Genomic DNA, 25240 nt, shown 5'->3' with positions numbered 1-25240 from the left:
TGTATTATGTAATGGTTCTCACTTATTCGACACATATTTATGTATATTGAACTGCTCTATGCAACACACTCCTCCAGGTCACTGTGAGGACACAACAATAAACGACAGAGCCTCTGTCCTCTGGAAGCACGCACACACACAGCTCTAACACGGGCAGATGGGATGAGAGCTACAATAGAGGGAGGGACAAAAGCTGTGGGAGACAAGGGAGTGATAGATTAAATCTCAGTCAAACATCAGGGAAGGAGACAGCAACCTTTTAATTGGGTTTCAAAGGAGGGTTATGATTTGTATAAGTGTACAATTCATCCCAGGAAAAAAGAAACCTCATGACATGCTGCATGTGCAGGCTCACGCTCTCAGAACAGAGAGGAGTCCAATATAGCTTAATGGTGAGATGGGAAATTAAGAAGAGAATGACAGGATTTAGAAGGTAGATCAGAGCCTTGAATGCAAGAGTAGATAAAGTCTGGACCCAATCCATACACCACAGAAGCTTTGAGTGGGTTCGCGGCAGAAAAAGAATAAAATCAGAATTGTGCCTTATGAAGCCTGTTCTGTAGCCATGTTTAGGACATATCTGAATGGTCAAAGGTAGGCATCAAAGACAGGGAGGCATATCACATTGTTCCTCGGTCATATAAAAGGTAAGGAATAAATTCAAGAGCTAGGATAAAGGTAGAATTGATAAGGAGAGAGGGGATCCAAATTCCAGGGAGGAGGATCTAGTTTTGGAAAGGAGTGGGGACCACAGGCCTCTGATTCCAGCCTAAGGAAGAGAAGTCAGCACAAGTGACAGTATGTGGTGTCTCTTTAAGAAAGGACAGTTTGAGATGCCCCATACCTGAGATGGTAATCATGAGCCTACTGCACAAAACTACATCAGCTGGACATCTTCTGATCCACACATGAGGCCTCAGTTATTAATAACTCCTCTTCTGGATATACGCAGAAGTGCCTATTATATGTGAGGGTCCCAGCTCATGCCTTAAATTATTTTGTCTCTACAGCAGCAAACTGCAGCTTGATTGAGAAGTAGAGCCAAGGCAAGTGAGCAACCATTTCTGAACAAGTGATGTTCAGAAATTCTCTGAGTAGAGGAAGGAAGGCAACTTTAATCAAGAACACCAGGCATAGTGCAAGCCTTATTCTGTGCCCTGAAATGAGGAACAACATGATAGGTGGATGTCTTTCAAGAACAAGGTCCTAGGTTCCACTACCCAGGCCACACCGGTGCAGTTCCACAGGTGAGCAGTCACATACTACCTACCTGTCCAGGGTTCTCTATGACAAGACCGTGAATTTCAAGTTTATCTTTGGCCTCTGTTTTCTGGCTACTCTCTCTAGAAATACATAGCTTGGTTTCCATCCTAGTCAGAGTCATGCTGACATCTGAAAGCCTGTTCTCAGCCAACTGGTCCATGGAGTTGGTAGAAATTGCCTTAAATTGATGTTTCCTGATGTGTTTCACAGAATATGGATTTCAGGAAAAAAGAGGTGTTATGTTAAAATAATTTTAGGAATTGCTAAATTGAACAAGATTAAATGTTTCTTTGATACAAGATACCTCTGAATCTTCAAATGCTAGTAAGTTCTGAGAATCTCTCTGAATGAGAAAGAGCAGGTAGTATCTCCTAACCTTATTTATCTGCAGAACCATTTTTTAGCAAAGCATCTCGATGGGCCAGTGCCCCACAGAACACACTGAGAAATACCAGTGATGGCATTATTCTCAGCAACATTTGTATTTAATTAGGAATCCGAAACAGTAATAAAAGCTAATACCTACTGAGTGCTTACCATGTGCCAGGTACCTTTTTAAGTCTTTTGCATATAATAATATATTTAATCTTCATAACAACTCTGTGATATTGTTGCTATTATTATTCTCATTTTACAGATGAGGAACTGGAGGCACTGGTAGTTAAGAGATCTGTACAAGGTCCTAGGTAGACCAGTTAGTGAGTAAGGGAACTGGGAGTTAAACCTAGGCAGTCGGGCACCGACAGAAATTAATTCCTAATGGCAGCATTTCAGACACTGTGATCAGCTGGCCGTGGGAGGGATCCTGAGAAGAGCCTGGCTTAACAAGCCTCTAATCACAGTAAATCCACACCTGCCTGCTCATACATTAGGCCTCCCCAGTATACCATGTAGGACACAACTTCTAAATCGTTCCACTGATACTTTCTTCACCAAATTGTGTTACGTTGTACATGTGTGATCTTCCATTAAAACAAAATTAAGATTCAGACAACACCATAACCAATAAAATGGCAATACATAAAAAAATAATCTCTTGATTAACCAGCATAGCAAGAAAACGAAGATATAAGTTTGAGAAATGGCTTCTCCTGTGTTCCCAAAGTATTGACTTCTTGCTCCCCACCCTCAGAGACCACAAGCAAGAAACTGTTTTCCATTCACGTATTGCCAAATTTTATACCCCCACCCCTCCAGTGTGCTCAAGAATTGCCAAAGACATGTCCTACCCTCTCCCACTTCCTCTCCTTGTTCAGAAGGATTATCACCAGTTTGGGGTGCATCTGATAGCCATCTTCGCTGAAGGACAGATTCCTCCCCTCAAAAGTGACATTGATCAGATACCTGTGAAGACAAAATAAGAGGAAGGTTAAAAGCATGAAGAATGTATGTCCAGAACAAGATAGCTAGGGAGACAGAGAGAAGGGAGACACATAGATAGATACACAGACACCATGCGAAACGTGGTGCTCCTCAAGCTCCCATTTGATTACTCAGTAGAGCCATCAAGTTCCCACATAACAGGGGTAATATGAGAACATAATATAATAATTTAAAATAAGGGCACCAAGTTTGAGTTTAGTCTATAGTTATGACTGAGCAACTTACTTAGCCTTTTGAACATCACTCTCTTTATCTACAAAAAAATGGGGTCATGAAGAAACCTACTTTATTAGGTTTGTATGGCTTAAATGAGATAACTTGCCATGGGGCTAGTGCATAGTAAACCCTCATTGTGTTAACAATTTGTTTTAGAGTGTTGGGTAAAAGAGCAGAGGTGTAGAAACTAGGTAAGAAAGTGGGAGTGTACCAAGACAACTGTCTGCTAAGAAAGGTGGCATACTGGAGCTGAGGATTTCTCCCCCTCCCAGAGACATGCAAGGCCTTTACTCTCTTGCTAAGATCCGGCCCAGTCCATACTTCTAAGAGGTGCAAGATGAGTCCAGTTGTCAGGGATCTGGTTTTACAAGATGCATTCTGGAAACCAGGGTTATTGTCCCATATGTAGTGAATAGAAAATACCGGGGGCAGAGGGAGAACGAGGGAGAGACATTTCACAGAGAGGTCTAGCTCATAAATTAGCAGAAACTCTGGAAATCACTAGAGTCAGACCAATGAAATTGTCTTCTTCCACAACACCTGCACCTCCCACTCACACCATCTACCCTGTTGGCCGCTCTGATCTAATGAAGATCTCCCTCATTGGGAATTCCCACAGGCATGCTCATTACAACCAAATTAGTGCAACTGTGTTGATGGTAATTAATGTCACTTTACCATAATGGCCCAAGGAATCAATACTTATTAGCTCTGTGTCCACAAGACATGCTATTCGGAAGCCTTGGGCCTGATACTACTGAGAGATGTGTCTCTGTTAAGAAGCCAAAGGGATATCTTGTCATTGCCCTGAAGGTTCTGAAGGGCTGAGATGTGACCAACAATGATTTCCTAACACTATATTAATGGAGAGTTCTCCTTTAAGAAGAAGAAGAAGAAAACATCAGGAGGCGGCTTAAAGGTTCCTGTTTTATGTCTTCTCATTCAATGAAACTGTGAGACTCTTCTTTGACTCTTCCAGGTAACATTAGGTTAGGCAACAAAGTTGGTAGGATGCACATCCTTTAGGCAATGATAAGAATGACTAGGCATCATGAGCCAAACTCCCACGGACCGCTTCTCACTTCTAGGGCTGCCTGGGATTTTTAAGCCTCTCATTCACTGGTCTTGTGTAGCTCCACAAATGCAAACATAAAGAACCCTGAAGATCTCAAAGAGTAGAGATTTTCAGAACCTCAGAATTCAAAGAAACCGACACAATTGACTAGCTTACCAGTTTTTGGAGTTCATACTTCCCCTCTACAGCATCATAAAACTGGGCATCTCAGCTCTTCTTAAATACTCCCGCTAATGGGGAGCTTATTACTCTACCTTCCACACTCAAGGGAACATCTTACTGATGCCTGCCAGCCCTTCATCTGTATTCTCCTCCATGTGAGAGCTCTTGAAGTATTTCAAGACATTTATCATGTATCCCTTATAAAATGTTTATCCTTGAAGAAACCTTAACCTCATTCAAGCATAATTTCAACTTCATAGACAAGGAAACTGGAGCACAGACAGGCCAAATTGTTTGTCCAGTGTTCCACAGCTAACTGCAAGGAGAAACAACATTTTAAGCCACATTCCCAGTCCCATGTCCTCTCTACCATACCACCTTGATCCTCATAGGCCACATCAGGTTTAATGTCTCCAGTTCATTCATATAGTTGTCATATGCCATGGCTTCCAGTTGCCTCCCATTGACTGCTCTCTCTGCACATTTCCAATCGATAAAACTGTAGCATCCTTAATTCAACCAAATGTTCCACATGGCACACATCTGCTCCACACCCTGCACTGCTCCTCACCTCTCACTCAGTGATGCTTGCTCAAGCCCACGTCTCCTATAGTTTTCAATGACTTCAACACTCCAGCCAAAGCCTTGCATCATTCATTTCAGGGAATATAATTACAAAAGTATAAAACAAAATATTTTAAACAAACAAACCAGATTTGAGTACCCAACATAATAACTTGGAAAATATGTTGTTATGACTATACTGCATTGTTTAGAATAACTTCTAGAAGTCTTGAGAAAAGGTTTATGAGACACACAAAAAATTTAGTCTCACCTCTCTTTTAGAAGAAAGCAAGCAAGAAGGGAGAGGAAGACAGAAGGAAGAAAGGGAGGGAAGAGAGAGAGAAAGGGAGGGAGGGAAGGATAATGAGAGAAGGGAGAGAAAGAGGGAAGGAAGATGGAAAGAGAGAAGTAACTTATCTCCATTGCTCTGAATAATTCTGACTTTATTTAAAACACCATTAAGAATATTTGAAAGAAAGTGTCCATTTCAGAAGGCAATTATAAAAGAGAAGTTCCAAAAATAATTGAATAGGCAGCATGAATGGAATAAGTATATAGCCTCTCAGGATGATTTCTCTGAAGGGGATAGCACTGAATTCAGTGTTTAAGTTGAGAAATTCAAAGTCTGAGAAAATAAACCACATTAATGGGCAATGCAATTGCTCTATAGTTAAATTTCTTTAGTTATCTCTGCTCCAGATACTTCTGATTTTCTTTATAAACTTTTCTCTTTCTGATATGTTCACCTTCCAGTTCTACAGGTTCATTTTATTTCACCCAGGCACTGCTCACATATTTTACACTTATCAAAAATATTTTTTAAATTTTATGACAATATAGAAAATATTTTTCTCCAAACTATCCTTTAATCATTGATATCCTTTAGCACTATTTAGATTAATCATTCACATTGTGTTTTTTCTGAGTAATTTCCTCTGACATACCAATATTTAGCTATTAGTGAGGAGCTTACAAATGTCCACCTGCCTCAAGCAAGGATGCCCTTTGAACAGCAGAACAAACTATCCATTCATTGGTAGTGAAAAATGTGAAAAAAATAATTAGGACTGTGGTCACTCTTAGACATGTGACCTTGGCACCTGAACCTCAATTTCTCCTCTTTAAACTAGAAACACCATTTCTAACTCCTTTTATCAGATAAGGCTATTGTGATGATCACATAAAATAATGAATAAATAATAATGAATAAAGAATAAAAGGATTCAGAAAAAAAGGTATAAGCATGATTTGAGTACTTGCCTCATTTTGGATTTCAGCAAAAGTGTGGTGATTACATTTAACAAAACTCAATTATCCATAGAACACAATGGAGGAATGGAGAATGCCTTCCACATATGGAGGATAAGCTAGGTCAAGCGGTGATATTAATCAATTTAACTTTCCATAAGACATGAAATTACCGAACCGCTTTTGGATATGACTGCACTTAGTCAATTCTGAATATTAATTAAAACCTTAAAGTTCCCATGTGTAAATCCTCAGTAAAGAATTAAACTACAAGATTAAGAGATGCCACAGCTCTTTTGTTTTACTTTAAATGTTATCCCCAAGTATGCAATCAGGAAGCCTAGCTTCAAATGGCAGCCAAATTCAGAAGCTCTACCCATATATAACACTCTAATCCCCCCAAAGCCCCATCAAGGTTTGGTATATAAAAAATAGCATTTGACTTGTCTCTGGGATGTAGCCTGGTCCACAAAAAAACTGATGGCCTGTCTCATAAAGTTCTAATATTACAAAAATCTCTGATTGCTAGAACTAAGAGAAAACTTAGAAACTATCTATTGAGAACTCTCATTTCAGAAATGAGAAAATAGGCCTTATGATGCTACCCAATTCTCTAAGGTAACCTTGACCTGCCTGTTCAGGACTGGAGTTCAAGTCTTCTGATTTTCAGCTCATGCTCTTTTTGCTGCATCACTAAGTGAACTGAAATCAGTTTTGCAGAGCTTCAGAGGTACATTTTAGCAATCTCATGTCACATATGCCCTGGACTATGTAGATCCCTAGTATAGGCTGAATAAAATGAAGTCTATCTCATTTCCTGCTTGACTCCTGCTTGTTAAGAGCTACAGAACCCTGATGGGCTCAGAGCCAATACATTTGTATTATATGGCCAAAGTCATACTCCAATGGGTTTAAGAGGATCAAGCCGAGGTAAAAAGCCCTTGTGCCTCTTTGACTTTGCTCATGACCCTCAGGGCTCATCCACTGCACTACACTGATACCTAAAGCAGTGATTTGCAGTATGCTCTGTATGGGAGGTGTCCCAAAGATCTCTGCCAGAATTTTCCCAGCAAACCAAGAGCCCTAGCACCAATGCTACTCATTTTGTCCTCCATATTTTCACAAGGCACTAGATTTTTTTATTAATGTCTGTTAATGTGGTAATAAGAGAAATAAGTCATTTATCCAATCCTTTTGATTTCGATAAAGCAGAGGGCATCCAGAAAGGTTTCGTGCTTTGCTGAAAAACAGGATCTGGGGGTCCTGACCCCCAGTGCAGCATTCTGTCCACTCACCGCCATGCCTCACAAATGGTGAAATTTTTCACAGCTCTCAGTTTCCATTCTCCAGTTGTTAAGAACAAAATAATAAGGAAACACAGTTCCAGGCAGAAGACTTGAACTCTTGATCCTTGCTTACAATTTTCTAGCTCTGAAAATCTACAACTCCATAACTGTGTCCTCAGTGTGTCACTTACCTTTTAAAGCCTTCAGTGCCTTCATCTATAAAATACCATCTTACCATCTTTTTCAGACTATAAGATGCACCTTCCCCCACCTGCCAAATTTGGGAGGAATAGTGGTTGTTAATGCTGCTGTTGAGTTCTGTTTGCATTTACATTGGTGAAATATTGTTATTTATGTTATTAAATATTTTAGCAGATTTTTTTCAAAGTTTTTTTCCTATTTTCCTCCTCTAAAACCTAGGTGCGTCTTATGGTCCAAAAATACAGTACTTGCCTGATGAGGGAAGTTCAGAGATGCTCCTTGAGATGCTCTGTGTTTCTCTATCTCATCTGGCTAATACTATGGCTATCACATTATTAGACTCCGTCCTCTGAATGGCAAAACCACAAATTTTTCAAAATATCTTTCTCTGGTCTCCTTTTAGAAATTACTATTTTTGTGTAAATGTTTTCTCTGGAAAGAGTAGAAACAATTTCCTACAGGACTAGAAATAGTGAATTTTAATCATTTAAAAGCTCCCTGATTAGAGACCAGTACTGGGGGAAAGAGGTAAAGATATTTAAAAATTAGATATTCATTATTACAGTTTGGTAGACTAAACAGAAATTTCTGAATTTCCCCCCAACTTAGAAATTCATAATTATTAAAATGCACCCGAAATGACCAATCCACTGTGACGTGGTCAACGTGGCAGGGAACAGTTCTCCTTTGGACTCACCAAGGGGCTCTTCTGGATCAAACCCAGAAGAAACATCTCATTAGTAAAGCATTCTACACTCAAATGACTGACACAGGCAGTGCCCCCTAACTGCTGGCAAAAAGAAAATAAGGAAAAACGAAAAAAAATAAGTCACTGGAAGAGGAAAGGAATGCAGTATGAGCCACACACACCCTCCATCATCATCACCACCACCAGGAGCAACAGCCATCAGTACAGCGTGGAATTTAAGAACAAGGATGCTGCAGTCAGACCACCTCTGTTCAGATCCTTGGTCCACAAGTTCAGAAGTTATGTGGCAATGTCTCCAAGGCACATGAATTATTCTTGCCAACAATAGTTTTCTTCTTAAGAAAATGGATTTGCAGACGTTTTGAAAGTTTCTTTTGACATATGTCATATATAAAAACATTAAATCATGCTCTTGAGCAAAATAATTTGAAATAACAGTTTTCCTAAGCTGTCACAGGCAGTCCTTTTCCCTTATTTTTAAAAAAAATGATACCTAGTAGAGAACCTCAGGAAAAACTAACTTAAAGAGCAGATTGTAATATTAACTTATAATTACTTGAGGCATGTTAAAAATAGTTTGTCTTCCACTGGACAAAAATTTTTCTCTAAAATGGCATTTATACCATTAATTTATTTGAGTATAAAATAATTCTTTGCAAATCATAAAAGGTTCCTGTTTGGGCTGGTCCATATCTTAGTTATTTAAATTTTAAATTCATAGTGTTAAATTAATTAGATGTTAAAATATCTTGAAGACTGACATATAAATTTAATATACTTCCTCTCCCCTGCTGTTGGTGAGATTGTACTTTGGCTCCTTAGCAGTCTAGGCTGAACTGCCTTCATCTGAGGGGTAAATGGAGATGTATCAGTCAGTGTACCATCTATTCCAAGGGAAAAGCCTTCTCGTGATCCTGTGCCTCACAATGAAAATTTTCTGAGAGTTATTACCTGGATTCTGTTTCATGACTGAATGCCATAAATTACCTTTATCGGAAAGGCAAGAACAGAGAGAAGTACTGTGGAGAATTGCCCAACAATCTCCGCTTGAATATAAGAGGGTAAAGTATATCAACCTTCCTCCATAAAGATGCTAAATAAATGGGCATTCTGAGTGGCTCTGCCACCAGCTGTGACGTCCTCAAAGCTACCCAACTATACGTGTTCAACACATGAGGTCAATGTGGAAGGCCACGAACAGGGACCAATTCTCCTCTGAGCTGACCTATAGGTCCATGTGGGATCAAACCCAAAAGCTTGTTCTCATTAGTGAGATATATACTATACTCAAATGAATGGAAAGGTCTAGACAATCCTTCAAAATGCTCAGTGGTGAGAGGTGAACAGAAAGAAAATAAAAGGGAAAAAGAGAGTAAGTTAAGCAAAGAGGAGAGGAATGCAGTATATTAAACACAAATAGAACAACAATAACAACAGGCAGTGTAGTGTGGCACACAAGAGCCAGGACACTGCACTCAGGTGGCCTCTGCTCAAGTTCTCGATCCACCACTCAGAAGCTGTGTTATCTTACCAGTGATTTAACCTCTCTTAGCCTTAGTTTCTTCACCATAAAATGTGTGAGTAATAACAGTACCTATCTCATAGGATAGTTGTGAGGATTAAATGATTCTGTGTACATAGAAGTCTTTGAATTGCACTTACCTACACCTATGCATAATGGGCCTTATGTTTTAGCTGCTGTTGCTGCTGTGATTGCCTTTTCTTTTTTTGGTATCACTTGTAGATCAGAGAATGTTAGAGTTTGCAGGAACCTTTGGATTACAGTCTAACCTTTCTTATTTGGAGCAGAACACATTGAGGCCTGGAGACATGCTGCCAACTCTTTGGTTGCAAGTCTCTCAATTCCCGAGTCTTCATTTTTCCATAGTACATAGCCCTACCCTACCTCATTATCTGCAGTTTTGCTTCCTGTGGTTTCAGTTATCCATGGTCAACTGCAGTCCAAAATATTAAATGAAAAAGTCCAGAAATAAGCAATTCCTAAGTTTTAAATTGCACACAGTTCTCAGTATCATGATAAAAATTTGCACCATCCTGTTCCATTCCACCCAGGGTCATGAATAGTTTCGTTGTCCAGAGTGTCTACGAGCTACATGTGCTCCCCACCCATTGGTCACTTATAGCAGCCACCTCAGTTATCAGATTGGCGATCCTGGTATCGTAGGGTTTGTGTTCACGGAATCTTTATTTTACTTAAAGGCCTCAAAAGCCATTCACATAACTTTTATTACACTATATTGTTACAACTGTTTATTTTATTATTAGTTATTGTTGTTAAACTCTTACTGTGCCTAATCTATAAGTGAAACTTTATCATAGATATGTATGCATGCATAGGAAAAAACATATATATGTACAGGGTTCAGTACTATCTGTGGTTTCAGGCATCCACTGGGGGTCTTGAAACATCTCCCCTGCCGAGAAGGGTGACTACTGAACCACCAGGCCAGCACATGACCTCTCAGTCCCACAGTATTCCAAACTATTAAGGCTAGCAAATGTTTGTTTTTTCTACTATGATTAGTGACCTCTGTAAGGTATTTTGCAGTGGGGAATCAATCATACTACTTCCATATAAAGTTCACTTCCTGAGAAAGGAGAAAGATGAGCTCATATCCCTATCATTTTAGTCTAGAATAAATGACGCCTCAAAATGACCCCCATTCTGACCTCCCAGAGCCCTGCTTTAAACACTATGTAATTCTCTTTAAAATTCTTTGGAGGGGCACACTCATCTTGTGTGTTCCTTAGGGAACCAGTGATTCCACATTTTGATGCCAATTAATCAAGTGTGCCAAACACCAAAGCTGTTTCGCATTCAGAGAACTGTGCCTAGAACTCAGTGATGAAAAAGGAGCCCTCCTTATTCTCATGCCCACAACCTCAGTCACCTCTGCTGTGAGCAAAACCTGCTAAGGTGCTACGGGAAATCTATTTTCTAGAGGGAGTTAGACAGGTGAAACTCCTCAGTGGTAACGAGCCAAGTAATTCTTCTGGATAATGTTATTGCTACTGGATTTTTTTCCTTGTAAGTTCAAATTTCCATGCTGCACATAAGTTAAAAATCACTTTGTTTTTTAAAAGCACTGAATAAAAACCCTCTTCCACAGATAAGCTGCTCAATATGCTGCAATACAGCCCAGTGTAGGCCTATCCAGATTCAGTGGCAGGACCTTCCCAGAGAAAATACCGTAAGAGGTCCAAGGCTGATCACTGAGCACACTGATATTTCTTTTTTTAAAAAAAAGATTTTATTTATTTATTTTTAGAGAGGGAAGGGAGGGAGAAAGAGAGAAAGAGAGAAACATCAATCTGCAGTTGCTGGGGGTCATGGCCTGCAACCCAGGCATGTGCCCTGACTGGGAATCGAACCTGTGACACTTTGGTTCGCAGCCTGCGCTCAATCCACTGAGCTACGCCAGCCAGGACTGATATTTCTTTTTTGATGCCTTCTAATGATTTTAAAGTGAAGTCTTGCCTCTCTGAAACCCATTTTAGCTCATGGGCTTGCAGTACTACTCAGGGGGTTAAGCCAAAATCAGCCAGTCAATGACTGGCAAAGATTTCTCTAGGACATTCAATTTTGACTGGAAGCCCCTTCCTTCTTCTGAGTTTTTAGACTTATTGAAAGAAATGCTGGGCATATACAGGGTGTGGCAAAAGTAGGTTTGCAGTTGTTTGTATAGAAAATAATACAGTAATTAAAAATAATAAGAATTAACTGTGTTTTGCATATTTGCAACTGTAAAGCTACTTTTGTCACACCCTGTAGACCCAAGAAACCCTTAGTCTAGACAGAGTGACCTGAGCATGATTTCAAGTGAAACGAATAAGGAGGCTTTTCTCTCCCTTTTGACCTTTCTCCAATTTCCTTAATTTGTTCTTCCTTGTACTGGAGTCCCTCTCTATTCTCTCTCATACTTTAGGCAATCAGCAATATCAACGCATTGCCAATACCTCAGAGCTCCTACATCCTCTGCAGCTACCATATGCTTAATTTCACAATTCCCTCCAACAGCTCTACTACAGGGTAGCAAAAGAGGTGAACAAATGACTCAGTGAGATGGCTTCAGTTACAGGACTGAGAGTGCGTGTTATGAGGAATTGACTTCTAGTAGCATTTATATTGAATGTAGGAGGATGAGGTCCAAAGAGGAAAGATATTCTAGAGACAGGGGACAGTTTCCAACAGACAGAAGACTCAGGATGCCTGGGTGAGGATTATGTCTTTTGGGGAGATGGGTTTCCCATAATTATATCATGCTACAGATGCAAGACAAAGAGTGGTAGAGGCTGTTGAGTCATTCAAAAACACATCTCTGTCTTCAAAAACCCAGTCATGAGACACACAGGACTAAAGCCCTTTCATACAAGAAATAAAATTTCTTGAATCTAAGGTCCAAGGAAAGACCAATGGAACAAAACACAGATGCATCCCAGCTGCAAAGTAGAATATAACATGGGCATAGAGAAAGTGGACTGTCAGGAAAATTAGTTAGCAACAAGCAGTTTGTTAATGTGGCTCCTGTAGCACAGTCTGGAGAACAGCTTTCTTGGGCTGAAGCTCAGTGAGAGGACCCATCCCTAAAAGTATGGTTGGGTTTGAAGATGCAGGAACTGTATACTAGTCAGTAGTACAAAGAATATCATCAGCCTGAAAATAGTCAGACAAAATGTGTATTTAATCAATGAGAATACACCAAGATGGAAACCATAATGCAAAGATGCTGGCCAAACACTCATCCTGTGTTTCTCGAGTTTTGTTTAAATGTTGCTCTAAATCACAATACTTTATGGCAGTGTTTCTAGACCAGGTTAGAACAGAGAGGTTGGGGGAAGATCAAACCTGTTTGTTTATTTATTTAATGAATTGTAATTAGTTACTCAAAGACACCCATTGGTCTTTTCCAGTATTCTAAAATGGGCTTGACCCTTGAGTCAGGTTTTGATGCAAGGTGAGAGCAAGAGTGTTTTAAAGCAAACCCATTTCCCATTTTCCTCATGCTCAAGAGGACAGCACCATGAACCCAACTGCATCTTCACAGGGAAGCTGAAAGAAACGTGTAATCATCTCTCCCTGCTGTACTGTGTGGGGGCTAGAAGTCTGCTGTTCCTTCTTTGTCAGGGAATCCTAGATCTTTTTTTCTCTCTGTAGGTTGATGTTTCCATGGAAACGTGATCTTTAAGGCTTCTGAAATCACTGTGCATTTATACCATTAACTCTTTGTAGACCAGGGCAGGTCACAAAGAGATTTATTTTCCAACCTGTGAAAAGTAACTCCATTTTCTACCTCTTTTTACTGCAATTACTTAAAAAAAAGTAACTGACACCTGATGCCCCTATTTCCTCACCAGAGCTCACTCCTTTTCCCTCTATCATTCGACTGAAGCCATTTTTACAAGGTCATTGATAATCAAGACAAAGTCAACAAAAATAAAATCAGTAGCCTTTGCTCCATCAGGATTCTCCTTGACATTATAGAGCTTCTAAGAGCCGACCCTCCCAAGTTTTCAGCAACCCTCCTTACCCTTGTATATTTGTTGTTTAAAGTAGGATAATTTTTAGTTCTCCTTATACTTCACAGGTCAGTTCTCTCTCTTTTCCTGTCCGTTTTGCTTAAAACTCCCTAATTTTAGGACATCCCAAGACTCAGTTTTTCACTTCTGCGCTCTCCCTCTGAAACTCATTCACAGCCATAGCATCAACAATCACCTCCACCCCAAGGCCTCGGAAACTTTCATCAGAGGCCCACCTCTTCCCTGACCTTCAGCTTGGTATTTCTGATTAGACCACTCTACCCGAATGTTCTGATATCCAGTCAAACTTAGCATGCCCATGACAAAGCCAGGTTGCTTCATATTTTGGCAATGTGTCACCACTCTTAGAGCTTTCAAATTCTGGCATAGCTTTGACTTCTTTCTCTTGGTTATAATATCATCTTTATAACATGAATAAAAAATAAAATAGTTGGGCTGCTCTTATGAGCCACATTTTTATAAACAGTCAAATCATTTAAAATGTCAGCTGTAGTTTAGCATTGTGTACAAAATAAGCTGATTGATATTTTCCCCCTTTTTCAGAGTTTTGTCTCCCCGAGGTAAATTAATCTCATAGCTTTCTGGTCTAAAAATGAAATTGCTTGGAAGTCATATTTTTGCTCTGAGTTGCTTAAAAGAACTATAACAATGTTTTAGTTTTTATATACACATATAACAATGTATATTGAGCACATGCCAAGCTCTGTTCTAGATTTTGCATTATTTTAAATTCTCACAGCAATGCTATAAAATAATAGATCATATTATAATGAAAGCCCAAGGTCAGTGGCACTGGGAGTTGATCCCATTCAATACTGAGTCATTCTAAAATCCATTCTGCTGCCTCACTAAGAATAATGTTGTCAAGAGAAGCAGTGGTCATGAGACAGGGAAAGAAAGAAGTCCCAAACTTCCAATGTGGTAAAACTGAAATCTAAATCTGCATACGAATGGCTCTAGAGCCTGGGCTCTTAATCATTACTTATGTCATCAACCAGCAGTCCATCATTTGTTTTTAATTATCCCTAAAGCTGGCGTCATAGGGAGGTCTTCTGGGAAGAGGGTGAAACACACAGGCTCGCTACAGACCTGAGAAAGCCTGGAGGCACACTGGCGGTCAGGAGATGCATTCATAGAATAACAAAAGAACTCTTGTCTCCAGGGGCTGTTGACCTGTCATATCTCATGGCACTAACCCCTAAAAAGTGAAGAAATGGAATTAATTTGCCTTATAAGAAAACAGGAGACAAACCACAAGCAGTAAGCTTGACTCCACTTGCAGAGGAATTAATTCTCCGGTCACACTCTGGGAGGAAGTCAGTTATACAAGTCTAGGACTATATATTCTTGGAGTTCTTGTTAGAGTCAGACAACAAGAGCTAGAATACTTATTTGGCTCAGTTAAGATTGGAAAGAGGTTAACCTTGGTTTGGCACAGAGTATTCAAGCTCTCTCTGGACTTAAAATACAGTATGAAAGTTTTTCTTTGGAGCTACAATCAATGCTCAATTACCCTCAATAAGGGAGCCCTTGTGATATGGACAATCGGATACACAGATTTTTCTTGGTGCTTGTCCTGCTGATCTCTCCATAGGTTTACACAGTGGAACATCTCCTTCCTCTGGAAACGCTTTCATTCTAGGCCCCACTGTGCTATATTACTTTGGATCTTCTTCATCTATGACTTACTTTCATTACCTTCTTTTCTGGCTGTTTTTATTTATATTTTTCCTTATTTGAGGTTTTTAAGAAAATTCAGTACAGGTTCCTGTTCATTTCAGCCATTCTCAGGAGACCAGCTTTTCTTTAAGTGGGTGAGTCCCAGTTCTATGCCTGCAGTCCTGACCTCTTTCTCATCCCTCATTTCCATCCCATGCTAGCCATTACTATTTGCATTTCTCCCTTGTTACAAATTCTCAGTGCAGGAACTGGGTTTGCTTTCTCATTCCCCTCAGAATAGATGAGTTTCTAATTCCCTCTCTCCTTGACTTAATATTTACCAAGGACTTGGAATGGTGCTGGGACATAGTAGGCATGCAGTAAATATTAACCGGCTTTATTCCTTTGGTTTTGAAATCTCTCGGGTACCCCTGATATCTTCTGTTTCTTAGTTTCTCATGCCTAACAAATCCTCGCAAACATTCCAGTTTTTACAAAATAATTCTTGCATTTGTCCCTTCCTTCCTACGCCACAACTTTCATCCTAGACCAGGCCTTGATTCCTTCACACCCAGATATCTGCAACAGCCCTCTCCTGGGCATCTGCCTTATATCAACTGCCCTCCACCTTCTAAGTACTACATGCACTTAAGTCTTAATATAAGCACTTCTTAGTGCTACGTAACTAACATTAAAACATCTCTTAAGATTTACCTAGAGTAAAAATCAGTCTTTAGTGAAGGCCTTCTACAGCCTGGTCCCATCTCTGTTTGGAGTTCTCTTGACCTGTACATGAATCCTCGATGACGACAAGTGGTTTCTTCACTGGCCCCTGAACATTAACTGCACTTTCCTGCTTCTTTTTCACTTTCTCTCAGTTAAGAATAATCCATATTTTGTTCACGCTTACAGGCTCAGATCAAAGTTGAGTCTTTGTCCACACATTCTTGATCATCTGAGGCCCCTTTGTCCTCTTCTCTCCCCCTGCCCATTCTAGCCCCCAGTCTACATTTCAGCCTTGCATGTATTGTTGACCCGACCTTTCTGTTACCGAATGTACGTATGGGTATATATCTTGTCCTCTGTGCTAGCCAATGCACCGTTGGAAGGTACGAATCAAGTCTTGTCTTCTATTGTCCTTTATAGAATACGAATTAATGCCTTGCTTGTGGTAAGTATTCAATAAATGCTTAATGATTTGTTTTGAACATCCAGAAGACTAGTCTTGAAAGCCTCTCCTCTGCTTTCTCACTTCCCACCCTCACACCCACCCCTTCTGTGTCACCCTGCCTCTCTCCTCTCACTCCCTGAGACGCTCACACACACCGTTGATGTTGTGCACTGATGCCAGCATTGAGCAGTAATTCCCTGTGGAAGCAAGTGACTCCTCCAATAACTGATTGTTTAAAAAATAATAACCTCTAAAGAACATACATCTATAATCTTTCTTTTCTAAAATCTATGAAACAAAAGTTGGGTTGACTTTACTCTTACAAAGGCCCCCTTTTAAATTACTCCCCTTTGAATGTTCTTCCCATTATGTTATCCATAAAAATACGTCTGCCTGTGAAAATTATGAAACTTACTCAAATCTTATTCCATAAGAAAGAAAAATAAATGAAACTTCTCCATATTGGGGTTTTAGCAATGATTTTTTTCTTAGTTTGAGAAATAAAAACATTGGGGAATTCTGAAATATATGTAAAAATAACATTTGGATGTTCTTTACCCATGTAAATTCACTTTGTAAGATTAGGATCAGAGAAAAATAAAACTCACTTTGCTTTTAACACTGAAATGAGAATGTCTTTTAAAAAGAAACCAGAAAAACAAAAGGGGAATTAATTTGTTACTTGTTTTCTAGTATTTTTCAATTTTTGAGAAAAATTAAAATATCCTCAGAAGGGAGAGCAATAACTTTTTTCTCAATGTTCATATGGTTAAGCACATACAAAATTCTTTTCTCACCCTTTCCCACTCCCCAGCTCCCCGCACAGCACAGCAAGAGCAGACGAGAAAGTCAGGGTGAATATCAGATTTTCACACTAAGATCTCGGCTTTATTTGGCCCAACTCTTGCTAACCCAGCATGTCAACATCTGCAGAGATGCCTATGAGTCAGTGCAGACAATGAACAAAGTGATTATTTCATGGATGGGGAATTAAGAGTCAAGGATAGTTTAGACTTTCTCCTTTGTAGATAACACCAGGACACAAAGAAATAGTCTAGGTGGACATCAGAAATGTGTAGTTAATAAGTCTCTCTGAACCTCAGCAAAGACTTAATCCCTGTGAAAGCAGAGGGAAGTTAATTTCATTAACAGCTGCCTGAATTCCCTTAAATTCTTGAGCTTCCTAGCATAATTTAGAGGAATTTAGAGTGAATTTCCTTCCCTCTCTTTAAGTTACTACCAGGCTGCTCTGATGATATGAAGTTAAAACACACTCAGTGTGACTAGGGGAGAGTAGCAAAATAGCTTGAAGAAATGCAGTGTTTGATGTTTTCTATTACAAAGGGGGGTAGGGTGGGTGTATAAGACTGGAGAGAAATTAAGAGAGGGAGGGAAGATGAAACAGCATGCAGCATGTTGGATCACATTTCCATGGCAACCACAGTACATGCACAGGGAACTGCCAAAATAAGTCAAAATCCAGGATCCAAGATCCAAGTAAGTAGGTGTTGGTGGAAAGAGGAGATAAGAACTCGGCAATGGACAGGAAGCTCCTAGAAGAGATGACTTATCTTTGCAAGATTAACTTTTTCCCGTGTCTTTTTCTATCCATACCCAAAGCTCCAGTGTAAGTGAGAATGCAACTGAGGTGTGGCTGCTGCCAAATTCAAATTTTATCCGGAATGTCTTGGGATGCTAGGAATGAGGCTCAATAGCCCCTCGTAAAGGCAAAAGAGAAAAGTCCTGAGAGAGGTAAATAATTTCCCTGTAGCCATTAACTTGATTTCCCAGCTTTCTTTCAGCAATTTGCACAGAAAAAATATTTTTTAATTCTTCAGATAGCTTACAGAGGGGAAACAACGTTGAGGGAGGTATTACTGGACGTGCAAAAACAGGTACAAAATTTCTACATCAGTCATCTGGGCTGCCTGCCTGTCAGTGAAATCCATCCCTGTAAGCGGGCAGAGGCCTGTTTGTAGATATAGTCTGTATGTCTCTAGAAAAATTAGATGTTTAGAAAGATCTTTCCCTGAGACACTCAAAATCACCCTGCAAATAATGTATAGTCCTCCCTTCATAACTTTAGGTGGTCACATATAAGAATTATCGAGAATGCCAGGATTTTGGTGGCTTCCCATTGCGTTCTTGCTACACAGGCCTTCCCTATAGAGGTTTTACACCCAGAGGCTGAGCTGGGACTCTGAGACTCATGTGGGGAGCCTGTTAAAAATAAGGATCTCTGGGCTGCACCCCAGAGACAGGTATTCAGCATGACTCAAAGAGAGCTTAAGAATATGCATTTTAAGGCCCTACGGTGGTTCTGTTGTATAGACAGACATGGAAACCATCCACGAAGCCCTCTCCCCACTCTCTGGTCACTCTCCTACTTTCTGCCTCACCGGAGTGGGAGGTAGTGATCTTTCCTCACTTCCCGGAGTGGCAGAATCCTCAAAGCCAGCAGAGAGCTGCCCTCGCACACTCACCAAGCCAGAGAAGTGGTAATCTGCAGTGAAAAATGAGTCAGAGGCCAGTTAGTGCTCACCAACAATTCCTGTCTAGGAGAGCTTGCTCTTAGAACCACTCTCTTGTAAATGTTGGGGGTTGGGGGTGTAAGAAGGCAGGGAAAAGAGGTAAACTAGAGAGAAAGAGAACACCAGGGGTCTTAGACAGTAGTGAGATCAGTTGGGTTTTAAAGTAAAAAGAAAAGAGCAAAATTGTGAATGAGAAATAAAAGCACTCTTTTTTATTTTCCTATTGGTCCACAGAGGTACTTCTCTGAATTTTAACCCTGCCGAAACATCACAGAAGGCTCAAGAGAACCCTTACCTCAAAATTCAGTTCTCTTACCTCTCAATAACACCATCCTTCTTCTAATTCAGATTTATAGAGCAAACATGAGCACTCTCTTCCAAAACTAACTGATGTCCACAAAAAAGCAAAATTTACTAGGCGAGGCATCTCCCAAGAGCAATGTCAAGTTTATGCAACATGATCATTGAGAGGCCTATCATATATTAAGCTCTGTGACTTGTCATTAAAATGGAAGTGTGTCTGATTTCCAAATTATTCTTTTTGAACCTACCACACTAACTCTTTCCTACAGTTTGGGGTACAAATAGATGTATATTAAAAATTAATACTGCTGACCACATGTCTACTCTCTCCCTCTGTTTCAATCCCCAAACACGCACCAAGAACACCTTGGTAAATCATCATGGGAAAAAAACACATGCTCTCTTCTGAGAAGATGTGAGAGATTTTCCCATTCCTTCTCCAGGGGTAGGGGAGTGAGAAAGTGAAGAAAGCCTTTCCATGAGTTAAGGAAAGGATTATCAATCATATATAAATGATATACCTATCTTTGCCTTTCCTTTTATTCTTCCCCTTTCAAAAGTCTTATGCATCCCTTCTATTTGAGAGTTTAATATGTCAAAGGCAAGGAACAAGGAGCTTAGATTTTTTGTGAAAAGCTGCAAAGGGATCCCTAAGGTTTCCACATTGTTCCACTCAACTCACCAAGAAGAGACAACAAACATGAAATAAGCATTTATTAAGAAAATAAAAATAACCTATATTTTTGTGTGTATCCCAATTGTCATATATGGGGAGATCCACCCAAAACAGACTTATCTTCTGGAGGGTAGGCCCCTTGCAGTACAGGCTTCCCCTGATAGGTGAGTGTTCTAGAAACTCATCTGTATCAGTGTACCAGCTGGTGTTGTTGTGAGAGGCTGCATTTGGCTTCAGTAACTTTTTTTTTTGAAGACTCTGTCAAAGCATTTGCCCACTTAATGATGGGTGATTTACCAATAGAAGCACACCCATAACACACTGAGTGGTCAGCAGCTTTTGACCAAAAAACAGCATGAACCCCGTGCCCCATCCTCCTTATTTACCCGATCTTGCCCCAGAAACTTTTTTGTTTCCTGGATGAAAAAAGTCCTCAAAGGGAAACATTTTGCCAATGTGGAAGAGGTGAAACAAAAAATGGCAGAAGCACTAAAAGGCATAAAAATCGACAAGTTCAAAAGCTGTTTTGAGCAATGGAAATAACCATCTTGACAGGTGTATTACATCAAATGGAGAGTACTTTGAAGGTGACAGAAGTTTAAACATGTAAGAATAAGTACACAATTTATATAAATAAATTCCAGTTTTCTGGGTCCTCCTCATACATGGTCAGCATAGGAAACCACCGTATGAAATGTGTATCACTTCCTCTCACCTGTTTATCCTTCCCTCCTCATGCCTTCCCTCCTCATGCTACTTGTCCTGCACTGCCATGTAGCTCAGAAATGTGACATGGTAGTAAGTGACCCAATCAGGGGCACTGCTGAGGAGAGGAACATCCCACAAATATGACATGTTCAGTACTCTAACACAGGGGTCCTCAACCTCCGGGCCACGGACTGCTACCTGCCCAGGCCTGTTAGGAACTGGGCTGCACGGCAGGAGGTGAGCTTGAATGTAATGTGCTCGAATCATCCCGAAACCATCCTGATGACCCCGGTCTGTGAAAAAATTGTCTTCCATGAACCCAGTCCTTGGCATCAAAAAGGTTGGGGACCACTGCTACATGGCTTTACGAGAGAGTGAGAGCAGAGAGGACACAAAAAGCTGTGTGGGAAGGGGCTTCAGGCTTCACAAGGGGGAGCTATTTGAGCTGAGTCTTAAAGAATGAGCAGTTTACTTAGCAGAGAAGGGAGGAAGCTATAGCTGCAGGAGAGGCTGTGGAGAAGGGGATAAAGCCCCTGGAGTGGGGGAAAGCACCGGCAAGTTGTGAGTGTGAAAGAAAGAGAGTGGGGCCACTTGTGAATGTCTCGAACACAATGCTATATCCCAGAGATTTTCAACCTTTTTCATCTCATGCACATATGAACCAATTACTAAAAACCTGTGACACACTAAAAAATATCTATTTTTTGTTGATCCGACAAAAATAGGTTTAATTTTGATTCATTCATAGCTGTGTTGGCTGTTGTTATATTTTTATCTGACACTCTAGTGGAGCTGACTCAATGGTCAGGTGTTGCATGTTTTAAAGATTCCCATGGCACACCCGTTGAAAATCACTGCTGCCCTGGCTGGTGTAGCTCAGTGGATTGAGCTCAGGCTGCGAATCAAAGTGCCGCAGGTTCGATTCCCAGTCAGGATACATGCCTGGGTTGCAGGCCATGACCCCCAGCAACCGCACATTGATGTTTCGCTCGCTCGCTCTCTCTCTCTCTCTCTCCCCCCCTCCCTCTCTAAAAATAAATAAATAAAATCTTTTTTAAAAAGCATGAATTATAAAGTAAATAAATGAACTTGAATTATAAAAAAAAAAAGAAAATCACTGCTGTATCCCTATGAACAATATCCAAGAAAAGTTTTCAAACAGGAAAGATAAGTTATTCAATTAGTTTTTCTAATTAATTTTTTGTTAAGAAAAATAATGCTTTTCAGGAAGACAAGTTAAAGAGCTCGGTCTAGATAAGAGAAACAATGTGAAGTCGAAACATGGTAGCGGAAGTGTGGATGGAGTGCTGGAGGATGATCTAAGGGGCTATTGTGAACAGGGTGGATGGACATGGAATGTGAAAGGCAGTGGATATAACTGTGTACATTGCTCCCTCTTAAAACAGGGAGAAGAAGCACAGCACTGAGTTCTGTATGACACCTTGCGTTTATGACCTTTCTTATTTAACTGCAACCTCCTTAGCATTTCAAGGTCAGTGGTGAACTGACTGGTTCTTATTAGAACTGGAAGAGGAAGGAGAAGGAAGACTGGGAGAGTTAAGAAGGAAAGGGAGCTTGGAGCATTCATAAGGAGCCAGGAGGGGTGCAGCATGGCCACTCTGCACATTGGCAAATCATGCTGGCAGGAGCGTAGAGAACGACCCAAGGGAGCCAGCATCCCGAGTGACCTTTGACACATTTGACAAAAGTTACTTAATACTTTGGGAGCCCTCTTTTCTTCGGGTTTGGGGATTCTGATTCCCTTCACCTTTTGGAGCCCCTTTAGCCATCTTTAAAAAATATGCTTTTAAATTTTTATTGATTGCGGGGGGGGGGGGGAGACAGAGAGATTTGTTGTTCCACTTTATGCATTCACCAGCAACCTTGGCACATCAGGGTGATGCTCTAACCATCTGAGCCACTCGGCCTGGCTCCCTTTAACCATCTTCATTATTCTAGCTCAGGCCCTCTCAAAATCATTGCTATCTCTTTTACATGGTAGGGTATAAGGTAATATGATTACCTCAGTAATTTTTCCAAAGTCCACACCCTGACCTCCTTTCAAATGTTAACATGCAGAAATATCTGTGCATATAATTTGAAAGACTTGCCCAGGTGATTCTTGACTCTCTCCCACCACACAGTTTCACCCCCACTGGAAACTTCTACCTTCATGAGCGCCTCATCTACACTGAATGAGAAAAAGGCTGCACATCAATTTGATACTTCAGTGAACTCATATGGACTCAGGCTCCCTCTCATTATAGCATCATATTACAGGACCATGTCTAAGTCACGGCTCACTGCGAGTCTCAGCTGTATTTGCAGTCCCCTTCCATCCTCTTTTTCTGCAAGTCAACTCTTCATTATCAGCACTAATGGAGGACAGGGAGGGCATACATAACCAAAATCAACAGGTAACTCCGCCCCTTATTGGAGACAAAGGTTCGAAATTCTCCCCCACAGAGTCTTCTGCAGAGCTCCTATGATAAAGCAAAACTTAGTAATGCTTTACTTTCTCTCTTTGCTCCTCCACATCTGCTGGTCGAAGTCCTAACAAGCTGCAATATGACTGAATCTCAGCAGGAGGGAAAAGGGTGAAAAGCAAAAGACCTAGAAACTTCACGAAGTGGATAATAAGTGACTGAATGATGGGCTTTTGGAAAATCAGGCCCTGGTTGATAAGGTTCTTTTTTCCCCCAAATGCAATGAGGACAAATTATCAAGCAAGTTTGCTCCAAGATGTAAATTCTGAATTGCCATGAATTACTCCCACAACTCAGGAGAGAGGCAAAGAATGAGAAAAGCCTCAATTTTCACTTTTGAAATGTGCAACCATAACCTTAAAATTCATCCAACTCAGGAAGCAGCTTGTCTCTAAAAGTGATGGAGAAAAAAAAAGCCCAGTCTATTGAGTCTATCAGGGCTTCTGACACTCACAGATGGTACAATTAACATCTAGCTGAGCCCATTCCCTATCCTTCCCCCCACCTTTGTTACTCGGCTAGCTTTGGGGAACACTGATTACATCTTTCCTTTTGTTCTATCTCATGTTTTCTCTTCTGTGGTGCTGCAATCAGTGGGGGGAATTCATTTCATAGCACAGTGACATTGTGAGAAAAGGGGCTAGGGTGAGAAGGCCTGGAGCCCATGCTTCTCATCCCCAAAGGTTTTTTTCCCCAAGTTTGCATACAGGTGTATATACCCACCGATGGAGAGAGGGTGGGGTGGTGGTGCGGAGAGAGATAGATCTGAAACAAATATGGCCAATGTTAACATCCATTAATTCTGTGCTGTGGAAGCCTGGTATCTAAGATAGTACTTTCTTGGACATTGAAAGAATTTCACATTTTAAAAATGTTTCACTGTATGAAACAAACAAACAAAAAAGACAGCTAAACTGCACCAACTCTGCTGTTTCATACTTAATTAAAGAAGAGAATGTTGATCCTAAGAAATGCATTTGGCTAGGTTATACAGTATTTACCACTATTAGAAGCTAAGAAGCATCCATAGCCAATTCAGCATAAATATGCACCAAATTTAACAGATAAGATTCACTTTCCCATCTCGATGATAAATAGACCCTACCCACTCTCTTCCATTAGGTATGTACCAGTTCTAAATGAGAGGCTGGGACAATATTCAGAAGTTAACGACAGTTGCACAGAATAGTACCCTTTCTTTCAGCTTCAACATTAGCTGGAGGTCACCTCCCCGCGTCATTATCAGCCTTGCTCCATGGTTTATGAGGCAATGAGTGCATTGTGAGTGCTGCTAAGGATGCACATACATGCCGTTTGGTACTGATGCAGCCCAAATGTCTCAAATCCCCAACAAATTTCTACCTTGTGGAAACAATGCAGCCCCTCCAAATGGAGAGTCCCTACAGAAAAGTAAAGCACCAGGAAAAAAATTCCTTTGTGGAGACATACAAACATTAGCTGAAGGTATTATTTTGATAGCATGATTCCACTTTTGTATACAATAAAATGACATGTGTGTCTGTATAAAGGAAATATATTTATAACACATTTTTTAAAGTCAGGAAGAAAATGCTGCAAAATATAAGAGTATTATCTCTGTGTGTGATAAAAATCTTTGTATTCTTCCTATGCTTATATAAATTTCCAAATGCTTCTATAAAGTACATGCATTACTTTTATATATAAAAATGTATATTTTAAAAATAAAAATCTACTTTGGTCCTCTGTACAGAATATTACATTGCAAATAAAAATTATTATTTTAATATGTAGACCCTTGGGAAAATGTCTATACCTCAAAATGTTGTATGAAAAATATAATGAAAAATTGGGTGTATGCTGTGATGGCAATTGTATAAAAAGAGGTAGGCACTGGTCAAAGGTTTGCATAAAATTAAAATACCTGTGTTATGGTGGTGGAGATATAAACTAATTTTCTTTTGTTTCCAGTGTTTCTATTTCTGCTACCTACCTACCTATTATTATTTTTTAGAAAATGGAATCGGTACCGTGACTCATTTAGTCAGTTACTAGAGACTG

The 25240-nt window shown here is 40.2% G+C and overlaps 1 protein-coding gene across 1 annotated transcript in view; it reads right to left on the bottom strand.

Moving 5' to 3' along the window:
• GRIN2B (glutamate ionotropic receptor NMDA type subunit 2B) overlaps positions 1–25240 on the bottom strand; it is a 397603-nt gene that overhangs the window by 105340 nt on the left and 267023 nt on the right. Inside the window, exon 4 of the mRNA XM_045830156.1 lies at positions 2493–2607. Within this exon, the coding sequence (XP_045686112.1) occupies positions 2493–2607 (115 nt within the window). The remainder of the gene's footprint in view (positions 1–2492; positions 2608–25240) is intronic.

Source organism: Phyllostomus hastatus, unplaced genomic scaffold (assembly GCF_019186645.2).
Source record: "Phyllostomus hastatus isolate PE091 unplaced genomic scaffold, TTU_PhHast_1.1 phas_scaffold_93, whole genome shotgun sequence".
Taxonomy (NCBI): Eukaryota; Metazoa; Chordata; class Mammalia; order Chiroptera; family Phyllostomidae; genus Phyllostomus; species Phyllostomus hastatus.
The sequence above is the reverse complement of the archived record's forward strand: the minus strand, read 5'-3'. Positions and strand labels throughout refer to the sequence as shown.